The sequence below is a fragment of the Malurus melanocephalus genome, unplaced genomic scaffold (genome assembly GCF_030028575.1).
Source record: "Malurus melanocephalus ecotype Western Australia unplaced genomic scaffold, MMel_1.1 scaffold_105, whole genome shotgun sequence".
NCBI lineage: Eukaryota > Metazoa > Chordata > Aves > Passeriformes > Maluridae > Malurus > Malurus melanocephalus.
The window spans coordinates 2,070,339-2,088,830 of NW_026623337.1; the positions used below are offsets into that span (position 1 = coordinate 2,070,339).

The 18,492-nt window shown below is 41.9% G+C and overlaps 1 protein-coding gene across 1 annotated transcript in view; it reads left to right on the forward strand.

Moving 5' to 3' along the window:
* The window catches only part of ABCG2 (ATP binding cassette subfamily G member 2 (Junior blood group)), an 18,606-nt gene extending 4,596 nt beyond the window's left edge, over nt 1-14,010 (forward strand). The window contains exons 2-16 of the mRNA XM_057369210.1: nt 841-1,053; nt 2,345-2,404; nt 2,878-2,992; nt 3,726-3,878; nt 4,285-4,442; nt 4,651-4,802; nt 5,213-5,317; nt 6,291-6,541; nt 8,220-8,302; nt 9,171-9,260; nt 9,989-10,113; nt 11,036-11,190; nt 11,692-11,781; nt 12,483-12,580; nt 13,060-14,010. Coding sequence (XP_057225193.1) covers nt 848-1,053; nt 2,345-2,404; nt 2,878-2,992; nt 3,726-3,878; nt 4,285-4,442; nt 4,651-4,802; nt 5,213-5,317; nt 6,291-6,541; nt 8,220-8,302; nt 9,171-9,260; nt 9,989-10,113; nt 11,036-11,190; nt 11,692-11,781; nt 12,483-12,580; nt 13,060-13,210 — 1,992 coding nt within the window. The 5' untranslated portion in view covers nt 841-847 and the 3' untranslated portion in view covers nt 13,211-14,010. The remainder of the gene's footprint in view (nt 1-840; nt 1,054-2,344; nt 2,405-2,877; nt 2,993-3,725; nt 3,879-4,284; nt 4,443-4,650; nt 4,803-5,212; nt 5,318-6,290; nt 6,542-8,219; nt 8,303-9,170; nt 9,261-9,988; nt 10,114-11,035; nt 11,191-11,691; nt 11,782-12,482; nt 12,581-13,059) is intronic.
* Nucleotides 14,011-18,492: the final 4,482 nt, after the last annotated feature.

The window sequence follows — 18,492 nt, forward strand, 5'->3', positions numbered from 1 at the left end:
ACTCCCACAATTTGCCTCCTTTCTTGCTGTGAGCAGTGTAACTGTGCTGAGGTGGGCACTGGCCACCCCACAGCTCCCAGCTGCTCATCTCCCCTCTCGATTCCCATGAATGTTGCATAACTAATGTTTGCCACAGTGATAATTAAAGTAATTAGAGGCTGGTGAGTCAGCACGGTACATAGAGAGTCCAGATCCTCCCTCTCACCCAGGTGACCCTCAGGGAGCACAAAGGGGACAAAGGTCTGCATGCACAGGGACAGCCAGGTGGATGGCTCACAGGCAGGAGCCTGCCTGATGAGGTAGGTGAGATAACTTTAATTATTCCACAACAATCTTTTAGTTATCACATGGAAGTCAAATCCGAGGAAGAGAATTACTGGGCAGCAAGGCTCCTAGAATGGAACAATTTTCATTTCTCTGGAAACCTGTGCAAGAAAGGGTAAAATATGTTCAGCAGTTTTGAGAGAGGAGTTAGAAAATGTGGGAGAAACAGCTCTACAGACCCTAGAGAAGGAGGCCCAGGTGCCAGGGCAGATATTCACATCAGAGAGCAGCTGGGTGGGCACCTGGTGGCCAGCCAAGGTCAGCCCACCCCAACAGACCATCAGAAGGAGGGAGACTCTTCTGTCTCCTTAACCCTGGCAGACCCAGCTCCTCATCAGCTTCATGTCATCTCCAGGTCTGAGCCCACAGGCTCCAAATTTCCTGTCCAAAAGAACCACTCCCAGATGGGCGTCCTCCAGGCCCYCTGTAGGTCCAGTGATAAACACTCTGCCCAAAAGAGGCATCTTTCCTCTCCCTCYCTAATCAAATCTTCCCTTTCCTGTTTTCCTTTTCCAGAGGAAGGATGGCAGAAGGCCAGCCACACCTCTGCATTCAGATGTCAGACTCCAGCACAAATGGCATTCCCAGCAGCAGGCAGYCCTCGCCAGACTTGGCTGGCAGGGCAGGAAGCGTGGTCACCTTCCACAACATCTGCTACCGTGTGAAGACAAAGACTGGGTTCCTGTGTTTCAAAAAAACAGCCAATAAAGAAGTTTTGAGAAATGTCAAGTACGTATTTAAACACCTTTTTAGAGTGTGTGTGTGCCTTATTTCTGTCCAGATGGCTGTGTTCCCTCATGGCACTGAGCTATTAAGCACAATGTGCATACCAAGATTTAGAAAAGTTATTTGTATGTTGGTTGCTTTGTGTTTGCTGCCAGCTGTGCTCAGCTCCAGCTCCTCAGTCCCTCAGTCTGCACAACAGGGAGCTCCCTGTCCCTGTCCCTGGGTCCAGCCCTCCTGGCTGCTATCAGCACGGGGCACAGCCAGCTCTGGCTGCCCCACACTCCATGGCAATCCTCCAACTGTGCCAGGGTGTTCAGCTGAGATACCAACAGCCTGACCTCCATGGCTGTGTCTCCTTACCTCGGRTGACCTTGGGAGAGGTTAATTTTTTGGTGGGTCTGACTTCAAACATTTAGCACATTAATGTAAGTGAGGATTAGGTTAACTTTGAAGAGATGCAAAGGTTTCTGTGAAGGTTTTGGCRATTTGTTGTTGAGTTGTTCTGGGGTATTTTCCCCAACACTGAGCACTGCTGCAGTAAAGCAGTCGTGTAATTGCGGCCTTTGTTCAATAATAGGTGAATAAAGTTTGCCCATTCACAGTTCAGTAGCTAAACTTAGTGGCAAATGCTCATAAAATATGTTATTCCAAGTCAACCATGACTTTCAGCTCTTTCACTGCTTTGTAYACCATAAATATTCACCCTTTTGTGTAGCTCTGTCTGTCCTGCTCTTTGCCCATGGCATTTCCACRCTTGCTAAACATGAGCTCTTAAAAGCTTTGTTACTTTCCTCCAGGGCCTTGTGTTGTGGCACCTCAATTGATTCACATGGGTTATTTGCAACATTTTCTACTTGGCTTTTGAGTTTCATGGGGCTTTAAGGTCAGATTCAGAGAAATTATCAACTGTATTTTAGGTAAATCCCTAGTTTATTCTGTCTACAGGGACCATTATTCTCTCAATGCCTTTAAAACTGAATATGGGTAACAGAAGTGTGTGCTTCTCTTGCAGAGGTCCATGTGGTAAATATATATATATATTTTTTTTTTTTTGCTACATTTTAGTCATGATTCTATGCTGTCTTTGCTATATGATGGTTAGTTCATGAATTAGGAATAAAAGCTGAGGTGAAGTTCGATCACAAATATTGCTGCTGATTAGGCAGCTTCRTTAATTCCAAGATTAATGGGATGCAGAAAGTAGTAGTACAGGTGAGTTACACTGGCCTACCAGCTGGAACAGAAATAACCCCACACCAACTCTTCTGTAAAACCTATCTGTTTTATCTTACAGTGGCATCATGAAACCAGGACTGAATGCAATTTTGGGACCCACTGGCAGTGGTAAATCCTCGTAAGTGCCCCCTTTGCCCTCCACAGAAATTACACCAAGGAGAAAACGGAACTGCACACATTTAGGAATAATGGATTTCTCTTTGAGAGAAAGATTGAGTCATTATTTAGGTCTGTGCAAATCTCACTGTTTCCTGAGAAATGCTGGAATTCAAAAAAGACAATCAGTTGATATTGACAAAGGTGAAATCCAGCTGTAGTCCACACTTTGCTGACACTTCTCTYCTAACACATCATTCTAGGTAAAACTCAAACTATTGAAAAAAAATGGACAGGAAACTGCACAGATCTCATCTGCTTAGGAAACCAGGACAAAAGAAACTTAGTCCTTGAAAGTGGTGGGGGTTTTCTAAACTGCAAACMTTTAATGTGGTATGCTTTCATGCTGCTGTTTGTTCCATGAGCTGCGTTTATGCTTCAGAGAGCTTTGCCTCCTGCCTGTTCATCTGACAAAGGAACCAACTTTTCCTTTAGGCTGCTGGACATTTTGGCTGCAAGGAAGGATCCCCATGGGCTCTCTGGTGACATTTTGATCAATGGAGCTCCTCAGCCTGCCAACTTTAAATGTACCACTGGGTACGTAGTACAGGTAAGTAATTTTTATTGCTGTGGGTTCCATTGTAAGAAGTTGCTGCTGTGTTGCAAATACTTTGCTGTGATCCAAGAATCTGGGAAAGGTCCTTAAAATTATGATCAGCATGTTACAGAAAAGTGGTGTCCCAAACCACATGTAGCTCTGAACTTTCTACACCTGACAGATTCTCTTTGCAAGAGACAAGCAGAAAATATATAAAAAAAAAAAAACTTTCCCTGCTCCCTCCTTTGATAAACAGATTGGGAACACCTTCATCCTAACCCACATGGATCCAACTTCTCTTTTCCTTCCCTCTTTTCTCCCTGCTCTCACCTATGGTGGGCTGAGGCTGCACTGGCAAACACACTGTGATAATGACCTGAGCTGTAGCTGCTCCTTAGGTCTCTTCAGCCTCTCCCTCAACACCTCCAAAAAACTGAACAAGGTAAGAATTCATGAGGGATAGTTTCTAACACTTTGCTGTTTATGCATCTCGATATCCTGCATGATGGAGGCTGCTCCTGTGTGGCTCTGCTTTATGCATTGAGGCAAATGCAATTACGTGCATGAAATCACCGCTCTGCTGTGCCACAGGCATGGAGGGGGCTCTTACTGCATGTTCTGGCTGATGCTGCTGTCCCTCTGCATGCAAGGACAGTGTAAAACATAGGCAGATGCACTTCTCAGAGAAAAAATGGAAATTGCTGAGCAACCACCAAATATCTACCCTTTCTTTTTTTTAATGAAGGACGATGTGGTGATGGGAACCCTGACTGTAAGAGAAAACCTGAAGTTCTCAGCAGCACTCCGCTTGCCAAAGTCRGTGAAGGAGCAGGAAAAAAACGAACGAGTGAATCAGATCATCAAGGARCTGGGTTTGAGCAAAGTGGCAGATTCCAAGGTAAAGGCCTGTAAACATGGTGCTTAAACCATGATCCAATAGCAAGTGGTTTATTAATTAACCAAACGGCTCATTGTGCCAGATTAAAATAAAAAATTTCAACAGACTGTTTCAGTGATGCAAAACTTAATAATATTTCTGTACAGACTGTGCTGATGTAATCATACAGGAAGGGAAACATTGCAGGGAAAGGAAAAAGTAGTCTGTGGTCAGACAAAAAGACAAGACCTCAAGTAACACTAACATTAAGAGYAAACCTGTGTGTGAGATAACATTTACATCTGTTTCTGAGGGCAGGGCCAAAATTCCTTACAGCTCTCCCCAAATACTGCCATGTTGCTAGGATGCTGTCCACTCAAGGATTTCTCTGAAATTTTTATGAGATAAATTTSTTGTTTTGTGTCAGGTTGGCACCCAGTTCACTCGTGGAGTGTCTGGAGGAGAGCGGAAAAGGACCAATATTGGGATGGAGCTCATCACGGATCCTGCCATCTTGTTTTTGGATGAGCCAACCACAGGACTTGATGCCAGTACTGCTAATGCTGTTCTGCTGCTACTGAAAAGGTGATCTCCCAAGTGAGAATTATTCTCTCACACAGGCACTCTAAATACTATCTYAATACTTTCCTTTTAATTTCATTTTCTTCCCCTTCCCTCTCTGACACACCAAGTCAATCAGATTCTGTTAAAACTTAACTGAACTTTCAAATTCCCTTATCTAAACACTGAATCAACTCRCAAAACTGACACCTCTCTTGTTCTTCACATTCAGGATGGCAAAACAAGGAAAAACCATCATCTTCTCCATCCACCAACCGCGGTACTCCATATTCCGACTGTTTGACAACCTGACCCTGCTGGCTGCRGGGAGGGTGCTGTACCACGGGCCAGCCCAGCACGCCATTGAGTACTTCCAGACCATTGGTGAGCACAGCTTCCAGCAGGGACAGCCTTTAGTTGCACCARCTCAAGTAAAATGCCAGTAGCTCAGGGCCATAATTGGACACGGTGTGTCCAAGCAAGCCCAGGATTTTTACAGACTAAGCATTTTTCTGGGTGTTTCACCTCCTGACTCGCATGTGGGTTTGGATGAGCTGTTCCTGGGTGCATTTCAGCTAGAGGAAACCCAAGCTAGGCTTGGGAAGAACACACTGCCAGCCGTCACCTTGCTTTTACCTGGCTGTGCTGCTCATCCCTCGGGAAAGCACAGACTTTCCAAAGCCTCTGGGGCAGGCTGCTCCATGGGCAGGATGTGTGGCTGTGTCCTGGCAGCCAGGAACAGCCTTTGGCTGGCCACACAACCCCACTGAGGGCTCGAAACGCTGTCACCACAGGTTACCAGTGTGAGCCCTACAACAACCCCGCAGACTTCTTCCTGGACGTCATCAATGGAGACTCCACYGCTGTGGCCCTGAACAAGGCTGGTGAAAGTAACTCAGGTATGAAACCCAGAGCTGACTCAAATTATCCTGAYGTGTGTGGGAATGGCAATTTAAGGAACTGTTTTGTTGACTCTCAGCACAGAGAAAGAGCTTCTTTCATCTTCAAGGCAAACCAGCTGAAGTCCTGCAGAAACAGAGATGGTGAATCAGGGCAATTGTTCCAGTTAAGGACATAATCTGATAAAGTTATGACTTGTAGAATTTACCCAATGGAATGGTTTTTGTGTTAGGAAATTATTGTTTTTCTTAGTCTGAGCAGGGTGGGAAGTGTGGGTTGAGACAGGGCACCAGTGTTCACCTGACACTTCTCTGAAGATGTGCTGTGGCAGAAATTATCCTCAAACTAACAAGTCAGCTCTCACCTATGTTATGGAGCAGGCTTTCTCATCCTTTTCTCCGGCCCCTCATTAGTAGCTTAGAGTGAAAAGGGAAATGAAATAATGAATACACTGTGTGCCCAAACACGGTTTCATTATCAAAGGAGCAACCATCATTTTACAAAAATGCTGTGCTCAGAGTCTGGCAAATATTATAGCTGGCTACAAATGTTATATCTGTCACTGGATATGCACACACTGTGTTGAGAAAAAAAAAAGGAGTTCCAGCTCAAATTTATTTAAGACCAAAGTAGACACTCAGGATTACCTGCATCTAAGAGTCTGGGAAGTTCAGGATTATGTCATCAGATCTGTGAAACAGATCCCTTACAGAAACCTTTGGGGGAAAGGGGATGTAAAAACCAAATTTTCACTGAAAGTTGTGTTGGTGCCAGACTGAAACTCCCTGGGCAGACAAGGGCTTGCCTGGTCAGAGTGCTGAGAGGCTGCTGCCTGTGGGACAGGTTGTGCAGACAAACACAGAAGTTTGGTCTTATTTATACCAACTTTATTGAAGTGCTATGGGACTGAGTGCAGTGAATCACTGGGACTACATGTRCATCATAATTCTTCTGTTTTTTTAATCTTTTCAGCAGAGAGCACTGAAGAACGCTCTGAATATGACAAAACCTTGGCTGAGCAGTTAGCAGAAAAATATTCCAACTCTGCCTACTACCAAGAAACAAAAGCACAATTAGAGAGTATTTCTTCAGGAGATAAAAAGAAAAGCAGAGGAGTRTTCCAGAAAATCACATATGCCAATTCCTTCCTTCACCAGCTGAAATGGGTGTCCAAGCGCACGTTTAAAAATCTGATAGGAAACCCTCAAGCTTCCATAGCTCAGGTAATGCTGTTTGAATGCTGTTTCATCTATAGTTTTGTGGTATACATTGAATTTATTCAACTCCTGGATTATTAGATAAGTCATTGAGAGAGTTTTGCCTCTCGGTATTGTGACTGCAGTAAGCATCTGAAGAAAGAGTGTTCAGGGTCTGGGAATCCGGGAATACAAAGTGTCTGGAATGCTCCCAAATCTGGGACTGTTCAGYAATTATTTTTGGACTACTGGAAGACTTTGGGAAGCAAGACCTTTCCCAGCAGGGTATTCTGCTGCCCTCAGCCAGGAACATATTATGTCCCAAGTAGTGTCACACATTCACTCAAGAATATTCTTCAGATTTGACTCAAATTGTCCAAGCTTGGCACTGTGGGGTTTGGCCTTAAATCCTCTCCCCAGCCAGGAAAAGTTAGCAGACTGCATCTGTGTACTTAATTAAACTTCAGCACAAAATGAAGTGCTGGCAGTTGGCTCAAGTGCAAAAATATTTTTGCGGTCTCGTAATGCGTTTGCTGTTCGGTCATTTGACCATTCTTGCTGGCGATGGTGCCTCCTGGATAAGGTGCTGTGAAATCCACAACAAGGTCTGACACTCAGCATGGAAGAGGAACCCTAGCTCTGTTGGGGCTTTTTCAGAAGGATCAACACCCAAAGTGTTGATTCCTTCAAAGTGGAACATTGCCTTCAAAAATCAAGAATGCCCGGCAGGCCTCTGCAGAACAGCTAATCCTCAGGAATCCCATAATTCGTGGGCCAAACTCTGCAGTCACAGCACCACCAAAACTCCCACTGCTATTCTCAGCAGTTCTGGAGAGGCCAATAAAAAAATAGACCAGTAGCCAGGGATATAAATTATTTTCATCATGGTTTGTATAATGAGTGAATAAACRGCTGGTGTGGARGTAGAATGGGTCCAGAATCCCYGAGGTTAAAAGGCTCTGGGTAMGTGTGTGTGCCTGTATGTTGATACTATGGAGATCCTTAATAATTGCTTTGTAAAAGCTTGACCTTGTGACAAGAATTAGGCTCTCAGGCACCTCCTTAATATCCCAAGGTTAATGGTCCTGACTTGTTTCTCACAATCTTTTTTATCTCCCCACCCTCATTAGGGGTGGATTTGTGCAGCATTCTTTTAGGGGTACATGGCTCATTAAGCCTTTTTTGCATTAATCTGCTCCAAATTGGTCTTGAAATGATCCCTGCTTTCCAYTGCAACTGGCTTAGGAGCTGAATTATCCCTGACATTTGCTCCTTTCGGCAGGATCTTAGYGAGAGGGTACCATGGATCAAGCAGTTYATGGTGTTAAGACTCATGCATTGCCTGGGCTTAAAAATGACAGAACTGCCTGATACCATCAGTTTTCCTGAGATTTTTGTCATTTGCATTTARTATTCAAAAAGTGTGATGCACACACTTCAGTCTTTTAAATTACATCCTTGAGGAAGCTGTTATCTTTGCTATTTAAATTCTGTTAACAGACTGCAAATATCAGCACATCTGATATTTACCACTCTGTTGTAGCATCTTGTTAAAAACAATCCCATGAATAAGATGTGTGTCAGAGACCAGTAATTAAACACTATGGAGCATGAAAATGATCTGTCACCCTCTTCCTAGCAGTCAGGAAAACTTATGAAGCAGCGAGTGATACTTTCCCTCCCCTTTTCTCCTTTTCCCATTCAGGTGTGTGTTACAGCTTTCCTGGGGCTTATTGTTGGTGCCATTTTCTTTGGGCTTAAAGAGGACGCCTCTGGACTGCAGAACAGGTCAGTAAGTCTAGGTAATGGATATTTAAGAATTTGATGAAGTTCCTTTTAAAGGAGCTTAATACCTTTTTCAAGCTAGTGCTTCCCTTCAGCAGATAAGGCCAAACCTGTGTGGCCTGGAAGGGAGAATGTGCTTTTGTCCCTCTACCAAGGGGACAAAAATCCCTGCAGAACTGAGAGGGTTAAAATATACAGATTTGAGGCTACTTAATTCTAGGTAAYTCAAGCTTTAGCCTGGCAACTGTTTCTGTTCACACACTGGAATTTACCAGTGGTAAATCACCTAAAGCTAGATTTTCAAATTATGCCGTTCTATGTATCATTTTGACAGCTGTGTGTAGGTGACCTGGCACATCAGTTTGCAACTGTGAAACTCCTGAGTTCTTAATCCTGAAACACTTCATATCATTTGCAAAAAAAATGGTCCAGTTTTAAATAGAGTATGAAGTGCCTTACATTTTTTTTTTTGTGGAAAAGGTGAAAGCTACTTTTCACACGGGTCATTCTGCTCCTCACAGTTTGCAGCAGAAAAATGCATCACAGTCTGACAATCTTTAACATGTCAGAAAATTACATTAAGGAAAAAAAAACAAAACACAACCTGCTCAAAAAAACTCAGTTCATTTTCAATCCTTTGATGCATCAGAGAATGTGCTATCCTTACATGCCAAAATAATGACTGTGCCACGTCTGTGTCAGGCTTGTTACAGGCTCAGACTTGTAGCCAAGACTTTTCCCATGAATTTTGGGATGAGAGATCAAACACTGCCTGACTTCAGGTACTGCAGATGGATTTATGCGAGCTGTAATGGAAAAACTACATTTACAACCCTTTTTTAATGACAGCTCCCTGTTTGCTGTTTTACAGAGCCGGTGCAATGTTCTTTCTGACCACCAACCAGTGTTTCAGCAGCATYTCAGCTATTGAACTCTTCGTTGTGGAAAAGAAGATATTTATGTAAGTAAAACATACAAAAAGGTTACCAGGCTCTGCTGTTAGCCAGTGAGTTTGTCTGCCCTGCTGTAGYTGTCATTGAAGTACAGCTAGTGCAGAGTTTTTTCCAATTGTTTCACTGATAGTGCTCATTGCAAATGTACTCTGGTAGTCTCTGAGTTGGCAGCAAASCCCCCAAATGGTACCTATGATTACAAATGGCTTTTGAGATTATTGACATAGCAGGAAAAAAAATTACTGAATACTCAATTTTGGCATTGCGAAAAGTTTGTGACTTACTGATGAGGATGATGAATACCATCTAACTCTTTAAAGCTTTGTATATTAAGATTCTTTAAAGCTATGTATATTATGCTGTATAAAATATGAAAATCTTTCAAACTTCACTCTCTCTGTCTCAATGACAAGACACATAAATGTACTATAAATCACATGCACAAATACCCATGTTCATTTKTTTATGAGAATGTCACCAGTTCTATAGTGTGTGGCTTACTGGGCAGTTGCATTACAGCCTAAATATGGAAGATTTTCCTCCAGTTTGAGCTAGAATTCATTTTTCTCCAGGTAAAAATAATAATTATCATATCATATAATATCATCATATCATAATAATATAAATATAACAATATAGTATACTAACATACATACAATAAAAATATAATAATACAACAATCATACTGGTTTTTAGCAATTAAATTTGCAATATGCTGTACCTGTCTCTGTTCCAGACATGAATACATCAGTGGRTACTACAGAACATCTGCATACTTCATAGCAAAGCTAATGGCTGATTTAATACCCATAAGGACTTTACCCAGCATCATCTTCACCTGCATAGTTTACTTCATGCTAGGCAAGTATGGTCCCCCACAGTCTTGTTCTAAGCCCCTCAATAAATCAGCATGGCATGAGTATTTTATAGAGGTGTATGCATTGACCAATATTTACACAGGCTAAAGCACTGCACTGGCATGGCAGTGGCCACTGTGGTTGCTTTTAACTCACCACGTTGTTGCCTACAGAAAGGACACACAGATTTTAGTATTCACCACAGAATCTGTGATATCTCATCTCCACTGTCCCTAGAAGGAAGCCACGACATTTACTACATAGGTTTGATGTATTCCTTCTCATCTGCAGCCTTCTTGGCTTCTGCGGACATTTACAAGACATTTGACTGATCCTTGCAAGAACACCTGAAAGAAAAAGCTTTGTTTCAAGATTTCAATACAGTCAGAATTAATATCAGCTTGTTGGCTTAGGTCTGAAGTTTTCCCCTAAGGAATAGGATCAAGGCCACATCAGCAAGAAGCTCTCAAACTGAAAATGGAGTGAGGCAGATCTTGCTACTAAATCCAYAGCCACCCAAAGTCTGCTAGGTTCTTTGGGAGATCTCTCTGCTGGAAAATAGTGAAACACTACAACTGCTGCTCATGGAAGTGCACTATAAGTTTCTCCTTTGATGGATAATTAAGAGCCACTTTGGATGTGGGGGAGTACAGTACCTGAACTTCTACACATTCTGCTGTGCTCAGTGTGACTGCAGTTTTGGGCATCCTTCCCATTCATCCCGTCCCTCACTGTCAGGACAGACACTTAAGGGCTGTCACAAGGGCTGTCACCACGGCAGCCCTGGGTGTCAGTGACACAGCATATGCTGGCAGACAATTTATATTCTGCAGGCAGGACACACTGGGAAAGTCAGGATAGAATTCAGGTTACAGTGGAGCTTTTGGCAGGATCACACTGAAAYCCTTCTCATTCTCATCTTTAAGGTCTGAAGCCAACAGTAGAAGCCTTCTTCACCATGATGTTCACCCTTATGATGGTGTCCTACACAGCCACCTCCATGGCACTGGCCATTGCAGCAGGACAGAGCGTGGTGGCTGTAGCAAAYCTACTCATGACTATCGCCTTTGTTTTTATGATTGTGAGTAGCACTGTTCTGTTTTTTAGACTGGATCATGAAATCCTAATTCTGCAAAGTGCCTCTTGGGGTTGAGCATATCCTGATTTGTCTGATTTGAGCATCCTGATAGCTGTGGAGTTGAATATTTTGATTTGTCCTTTGAATGAACAGGAACTGAGGGATGGAGGGTTGGGTGTGAGGAAGAGAGTGGCTCCTCCGCTCTCTTCTCAGCGGCTCTGGCAGCCAGCAAACTGCCTGGGAAGTAAAACAGCCACTTAGGGCTGCATTCCATWCTCTCTGCCTTGACTTTCCGAAAGGCAAATGTGTCTGGGTAACAGAAATTATTCCTTCCCTCTTCCTTGTTCTTCCACTGGAACAGTTTCTTCTTCTAGAAACGCTTTCCCATTTCTTTTCATCTGAAGAAGTAAAGTCAAGAGCTAGAAAAGAACAYGTGATAAAAGCATGCAATTTGTAACTTGTTTTTGTTGTTTTTGTGGCTTTTTTGGTAATTCTTGCCTCTAGATTTTCTCTGGTTTGCTGGTCAATCTCACAAGYGTCATGTCCTGGCTCTCCTGGCTCAAATACTTGAGCATCCCTCGATATGGAATGACAGTAAGTGCTCTGTTTTCCTGTCTACAGACCTGGAAATCATTTTCTAGAAATGAAGGTCTTTACTCATGGCAAAGAAATTTTCAAACTTGATGGTCTAATGAGCAAAAGGAAAACTAATTAAGTGCAGCAGCCTTGGAGTGTTGTGCAGTATCTTGAAACAAGAAAGGCTCCTCATCAACCAGCACCCACTGCTGTTTACAAGACCTCATTTCTGTAATTTGGAAACACCTCGTGTGAGAGACACTGAACCACTGCATCCACTGGAATGCAGCTGGACAGAAATTTCAAAGTAAAGGACAATGCTATCACCACCACCCCCCCCCCMAAAAAAAAAAAAAAAARTAAAAATCTTCTGTTTGCCATCAATCAAACAAAAACTTGTCAGGCTAAAGCTTTTCTCCTAATTTATGAAAGTTAAAGGTGATTTTTCACAGAGAAATTTGGGCTTTACTCTGTCTGTGCAGAAATAGCCTGGCCTGGGGAGGTGGTAAAGCCTGTTCYGATGCATGCTTTACAGGGTGTGGGCTGCATACATTCCTCTCTTAAAAGAAAAAAAAGAACTCTGCTACTTTGCTAAAGAATAGGGATTTGGCCAATGTAATAGTGGTACCACCACATTTCTACAATTAATTTTAATTGCATTAAATCTATGCTCTTTTACCTACTAATTTCTGTTGTCATTGTTTCTTTTATTTTAAAAGGCTTTACAGATCAATGAGTTGACTGGCCTGAACTTTTGTGGCAGCACTAACAGCACAGTTTTAAACAGCACCAGTAGATATCGACAGATGGGCCAGCTGTAAGTACTTTTGTACACTGGAATTATTCCTACTATCTGTAACTTTAGAAATCCGCAAACTTACTTTGGTGTCAGAGATACTCACTGATGACCTGAGAATCTGTGAGTTTTGCATGGAAAATGAACCTTGGACTGGGTGTTTGCATTCTGGCTGCATGGAGCATTCTGATTTTTGTCATATTTAGTGTTTATAACACCAGAGATACCTGGCAYTATGCGCCTCACTTTTCTTCAGACTGTATTTAATGAGAGCTATGCACACCCACACTGCAATTGTACAGCCTCACAAAATCCATTTCAGGTTTCTACATGAATCTGGAGCTACAAGAAAAACAAATTTACAAATGGGAAATTACCCACTGACACAGATCTGGTGTTTGCCCACCTGCCATACACATGCAATTACACTACAACCCCCAGAGATCTTCCCAGATCCTCACACTGACCAAGTTCATCACTGTGTGTGTATTTATCTGTAGGGTGTGCACTGGAGAGGACTATCTGAAGAATCAAGGCATTGATGCCAGCCCCTGGGGCCTGTGGCAGAACCATGTGGCTCTGGCCTGCATGTCGGTGATCTTCCTCACCATCGCCTACCTGAAACTGCACTTGATGAAGAAGTTCTCTTAAAACCAGCGGGAACCATGAAATTCCCACTGTTCAGTAGTTTGTTGAAGTGACTGTGAAACTGACTTATTTTTAAAGAGACCTTTCTTTGTACTTTTATTATTACCCAAGTCGACACTGTGAATGCTATTCTTGTATATTAAGCACTTACCATTAATTTACTTTGCTGAAATGTCTAGCACAACTCACTCCTCTCTGCCACCAAAAGTGTACAGCTATTCATTTCTTCAAGAGATGTTCAGTCTTTCTGCATGCTGTAGCTATGAACTTGTCACACATTATAACTAATATTTAGTGGCTTAACCTGAAAAAAAATAGTGGTTTCATACTTTAATTAATGCCTACCTTCACCAGCAAGTAATTCAGTCCAGTGTGGTGCTTATCAGGACACCAACARAGTCTCAGCTGCTTACATGGTCACTGGATATGTGAGACATAAAGGGACAAAATCCCTTCCATGCCAGTTCCCTTTTCTATTTGGGAATCATCACTGCTCTAGAATGTACTAATTGCTGCCATCAAGCCYTTCTTGCTTCACTCAAGTTGTCGAAGCACCGTTTTTTAAAATAAAGCTGTACTTACCTACTGTGCCAGTTCCCATAACTCTTGTCCTGAAATTTGTGTTTCCCCTGCATAACTGCACGTCATCTKCTCTGCCCCACTAGTGCTGCTGTCGTGAGTAGTTCTTGGTCGTTTTTATGGTGACCTGTTCCAAATGTGTGACCAAACAGGATGGTGCCACCTTTGCACAGGTCCACAGACTCCAGCAATCCCTTCCTGGCAGGCTGGCTTTTCCTGGCCATGTCCAGCAATGCTAGCTCATCTCCTTCTGTTCTGCAGAATTGTGCATAGTAAATGCATAAAAATGCATAGAAGACAGGTTTACAGCTCTTTCCTGGGCTGTTCCTGTTGGTATCATTGCTCCTGCAGCATTTGCCCCGGTTTGTGTAGGTTGTACAAAACAGACTTACAAGAACTTGTTTCTGTGAGAGACCTAGAGACACAGAATATCCTGAGCTGTAAGGGATCCCAGAAGGATAGTGGAGTCCCATTCTTAGCCCTGCACAGGACATCCCCAAGAGTMAAATCCAGTGCCTGATTGTTGTCCAAATGGTTCTTGAACTCTGTGAGGCTTGGTGCTGGGACCACTTCCCTGAGGAGCTGTTCCAGTGACCAAACMCCCTGTGGGTGGAGAACCTTTCCAAATATCCAAAACTTCCCTGACACAACTTCAGGCCATTCCCTTGGYCCTGTCACTGTCAYCACAGAGCACAGATCAGTGCCWGCCCYTCTTCCCCTCATGAGGAATTTGCAGACTGCAGTGAGGTCTCCCYTCAGTGTTCTTTCTCCAGGCTGAACAGACCAAGYGCCCTCAGYCCCTCCTYACACTGCCTCYCCTGCAGACCCTCCATTCCCAAGGCTCTCCCTTCATGTACACCACTCCTCCAGGGAGGTTGTGATTCTGTCTGCTACAAAAACCATCCAAGGCCGAGTGACAGAATCAATGGAGCAGAAAGAGTGCATTCTCTCCTCTTCCTCTCAGAAATACTTGGTTTGGAAGCAGTGCAGACCTGGGAYAAGAACCTGAGGCAGAGAAGTGAGGGGGAAGGAGAATGGTAAAGAGCCCACATTGTTCTCCAGCCTCCCTTTGCAAGCCTTGCACTGAGGGCTGTGAAATGAGACCTCCTGCACTTGTAAACTCTGGCTGTGCCCCAGAATATTTCATTGTGAGTTTTGAAACAAATGACATGGGGCCTGTGGAATAACATTTCAGTCAAACATCTTTACTCAAAGTTTAACTGCATCCCAGGTTTAGGTGTTTTATCACCTTGCAGTGAAGTTGTTGCTCAGAGTGAAGTCACGAACTCAAGACCCTCCCAATCTGTGTTCTGCAGTCAGACACAGGACTACTGCAGGAGCCACTGCTAAATTCCCATAACATCAGCTACACAACTGAGGAGTAGCATTTGAGGTTTTAAAAAATTAGATGATACTCTAATAAATATCAAGTAGGCATTTTAAAAACATGATGTTTCATATCCCTTTTTTATTTAACTTTGCATTAGCATCCAGCAAAGGAACTGAAAAGATGAAATAGCACAATGCAGATAAAATTGCAGATTCACATATACAATAGCACACACTAAATTAAATTTTCAATTTCCAGTTTAGCTAGAATGGGATTTTGTACAGGAAGGTGTTGATATAGACCTGAATTTCAGATACAAGACACTTGTGCCTTAACATTAAGAACACATGCACAAATAGCATCACACATGCACATGAGATTCTCAATACTATAAAGAGCCCCATAAAACTGTGGAAAAAAACTTTTTTGATCATTAATATTTCTGAATTTAGCTATTTGAATACACACAGTTTTCAGAAAATAGATTATGATCCTATTAAGCTTTAAAATCCCTCTATCTGACCCCTGCATGAAAAAAAACCCAGATTACTATTAATTTATACTTTGGTAAATTACCTAAATTGATGAAAGTAAAAATCTATTCCTCTYCTTGGACTACCAGGAATCTGTCATCTTAAAATTATACTAACGGATAGATTCTTTATTTTTTATAGTGGTATGGCTGAACCATAAGCCTGACCTTGTGTATTTCTATGCATATAGCTAGTTTGAACCAAATACAAATGAAATCACAGTTTTGTAGTGCTCAGGCTTTTTATTAGTTCTTGACAAATTTGCAGTTTACAGTATATCAAAATTGGCAGACATTGAAGTAAGCAAAATGAATATACAATTAGGCTAATTTTGGTTTGCAGTGGTATTATGAGAAGCAATCTTAACACAATTTTGCCTWAAGATTTTCTTTGATACTGACATGTCAAATATTCCTAAGGGTTCAAGCAAAAGGTTTTTCCACATGAGCTGTATTTCTCATCCATGGATGTGTCATCAAGCAGGATATGACTGTGTGATCTTTCTGTGGGTGAAGAGATGGAATAACCCCAAGAACTCTGCATTGCTCCTGTTCAAGACCAGAATCTGGAACAGACACATTCCATCTTTCTGAAACATCTTTGGTCAGTTTAGGCACTTTGATGCTCAGTGACATGATTTGCAGGGCAGAAATTTTACTGTGTAAGTTCAAGTTCAAGAAGTGAATTGCAGCAAATATAGGTGTGTTATTCATTGCACTCACATTTCAATTTCTGCCTATTTTAATGTTGCTTTTTGAAATACACGGGGAGTGCATAACCRCTGTTTGTATCTGATTCTGGCAATAACTGAGCCGTTGTCTTTCTAACTTTCCATCTTTCTAAAGGCATGAACCAACCTGCTGAATCTATTTATGAACTTTACATCCAATCCTGAACCAGAAGTCGTGCCCCCTTTGCTATCTCTGKCAATGCTGGGGCTTTTTTTGTTTGTTACAAACAAACAAATCTGTGTTGTTGCTCTTTCAAGCACCTTTCAGAGTATTACCCCCCAGCCCTTCAATACCTTTTTGTGAAATCTTACTTTAGTAATTTSTGATGCCCAGTATAGTTTTGGTCTTTTTCAGGTTGAAAATGTGAGTATAAAACAATCTKGACTTTTTTTCTGAGTATTACCACTGAAGACACAACTGTTGTGTCCCTGAAAAATGCATGTGATGGTTCTTCCATTATGACAAGGTGGCTCCTCTGTGGCAAAAGCACACCTTGAGAACAAGCAATCAGAATATGTTGTTTGCAAGATAGTAACCTACTTCCATAGGTTAAGAATATTTTATWAAAAAATTCTGAGGCTAGATTAGTTTGAAGACAAATTTAGAGGATACTTGTAAAAATCTTGATGAGATTTATGCAGACAAGAGTTCAGCTTTTATCTTTCCAGAACATTCAGAGCTGGGACACTGCTTATACATCAATTAAATTATCTAAGCTTTTGGGCAGCTCACATTTATTCTAAATGTATCATCTTCACACATATGGCATTAGGATTAACGTTGATCTAATCACTAATTATTGTAATGTAATTTGTTGGTAAGATGTCATGCTGCTGGGGCAAATGAAAGCTTCAGAGCACAAAAACTTGGCCAAGAGTGTTCTGTACCTTTGGTTTACTTACACATCTGTTCTTTTTAAGCAAAAGGAAATAGTAAGGAGATAGCAACAACATGGTTATTCCAAAAAACTTGACAGGAAAGGTACTCCATGTCCTGGTATTATGAAGAAATGAAAATGGACTTTTTGCCTTTGGAAAAAAGAAAAAAAATAATCTCAGATGTAAAACTGAAGAAATCTGAAGCCCAGATAATTTCAGCTGGTCCTCATAATTTCAACATTTAAAGAGTTATAAATGTGATCACACAGCCTGTGTTCCAACMTGAAAATAAAACAGATTTCAGTATATGGCAGTGGTTTCTGAGAAAGAAAGAATCAAATTAAGTTGAACTATCACATTCTGAACAAACTTTGACACAGTGTTGCATAGATAATATTTACCACAAAAGTCCTAAACTTTTCTTGCTTTATACTACTCATTTCAGCATTTGGTCATCTATAAGAACATATTTACATAAAACAAATGTTTCTTCCAGCAGTGTTCAATACTTAACTCTGTAAACTTGTAAAATTCTATACCTCAGTTACATATGCAGAAATTACAGTAGTAGTCATGTCAGACTTAACTGTCACACTGTAGGCTTTAAATTAAGATCTTATTTTTTTCTTTTTATCCAGCACTGTACTTTACATGTTCAGTGAAAGGTGTCTCTGCCCATGGCACTGGGGCTGGCACCTGGTGCTCTTTAAAATCCCTTCYAAACCAAACATTCTATTATTCCTTGGAATCTCTGGTTCTTCCCTTTAGTTTGGGACTGGCTASTACAACCAGATTGTTGCACAAGCCAGGAGACACAACATCCCTGTAGGAACTCTATAGGAACTCTAACACTACCTTTACAAACAGAGTAAGTGTGTCTGTGGTGGGGAGGGGGAGTTGGGAATTATCAGGAGAAGGGAAATGAGTCCAGAATCCCCGAGGTTAAAAGGCTCTGGGTACGTGTGTGTGCCTGTATGTTGATACTATGGAGATCCTTAATAATTGCTTTGTAAAAGCTTGACCTTGTGACAAGAATTAGGCTCTCAGGCACCTCCTTAATATCCCAAGGTTAATGCATTTTCACAATCCTTTTTATCTCCCCACCCTCATTAGGGGTGGATTTGTGCAGCATTCTTTTAGGGGTACATGGCTCATTAAGCCTTTTTTGCATTAATCTGCTCCAAATTGGTCTTGAAATGATCCCTGCTTTCCACTGCAACTGGCTTAGGAGCTG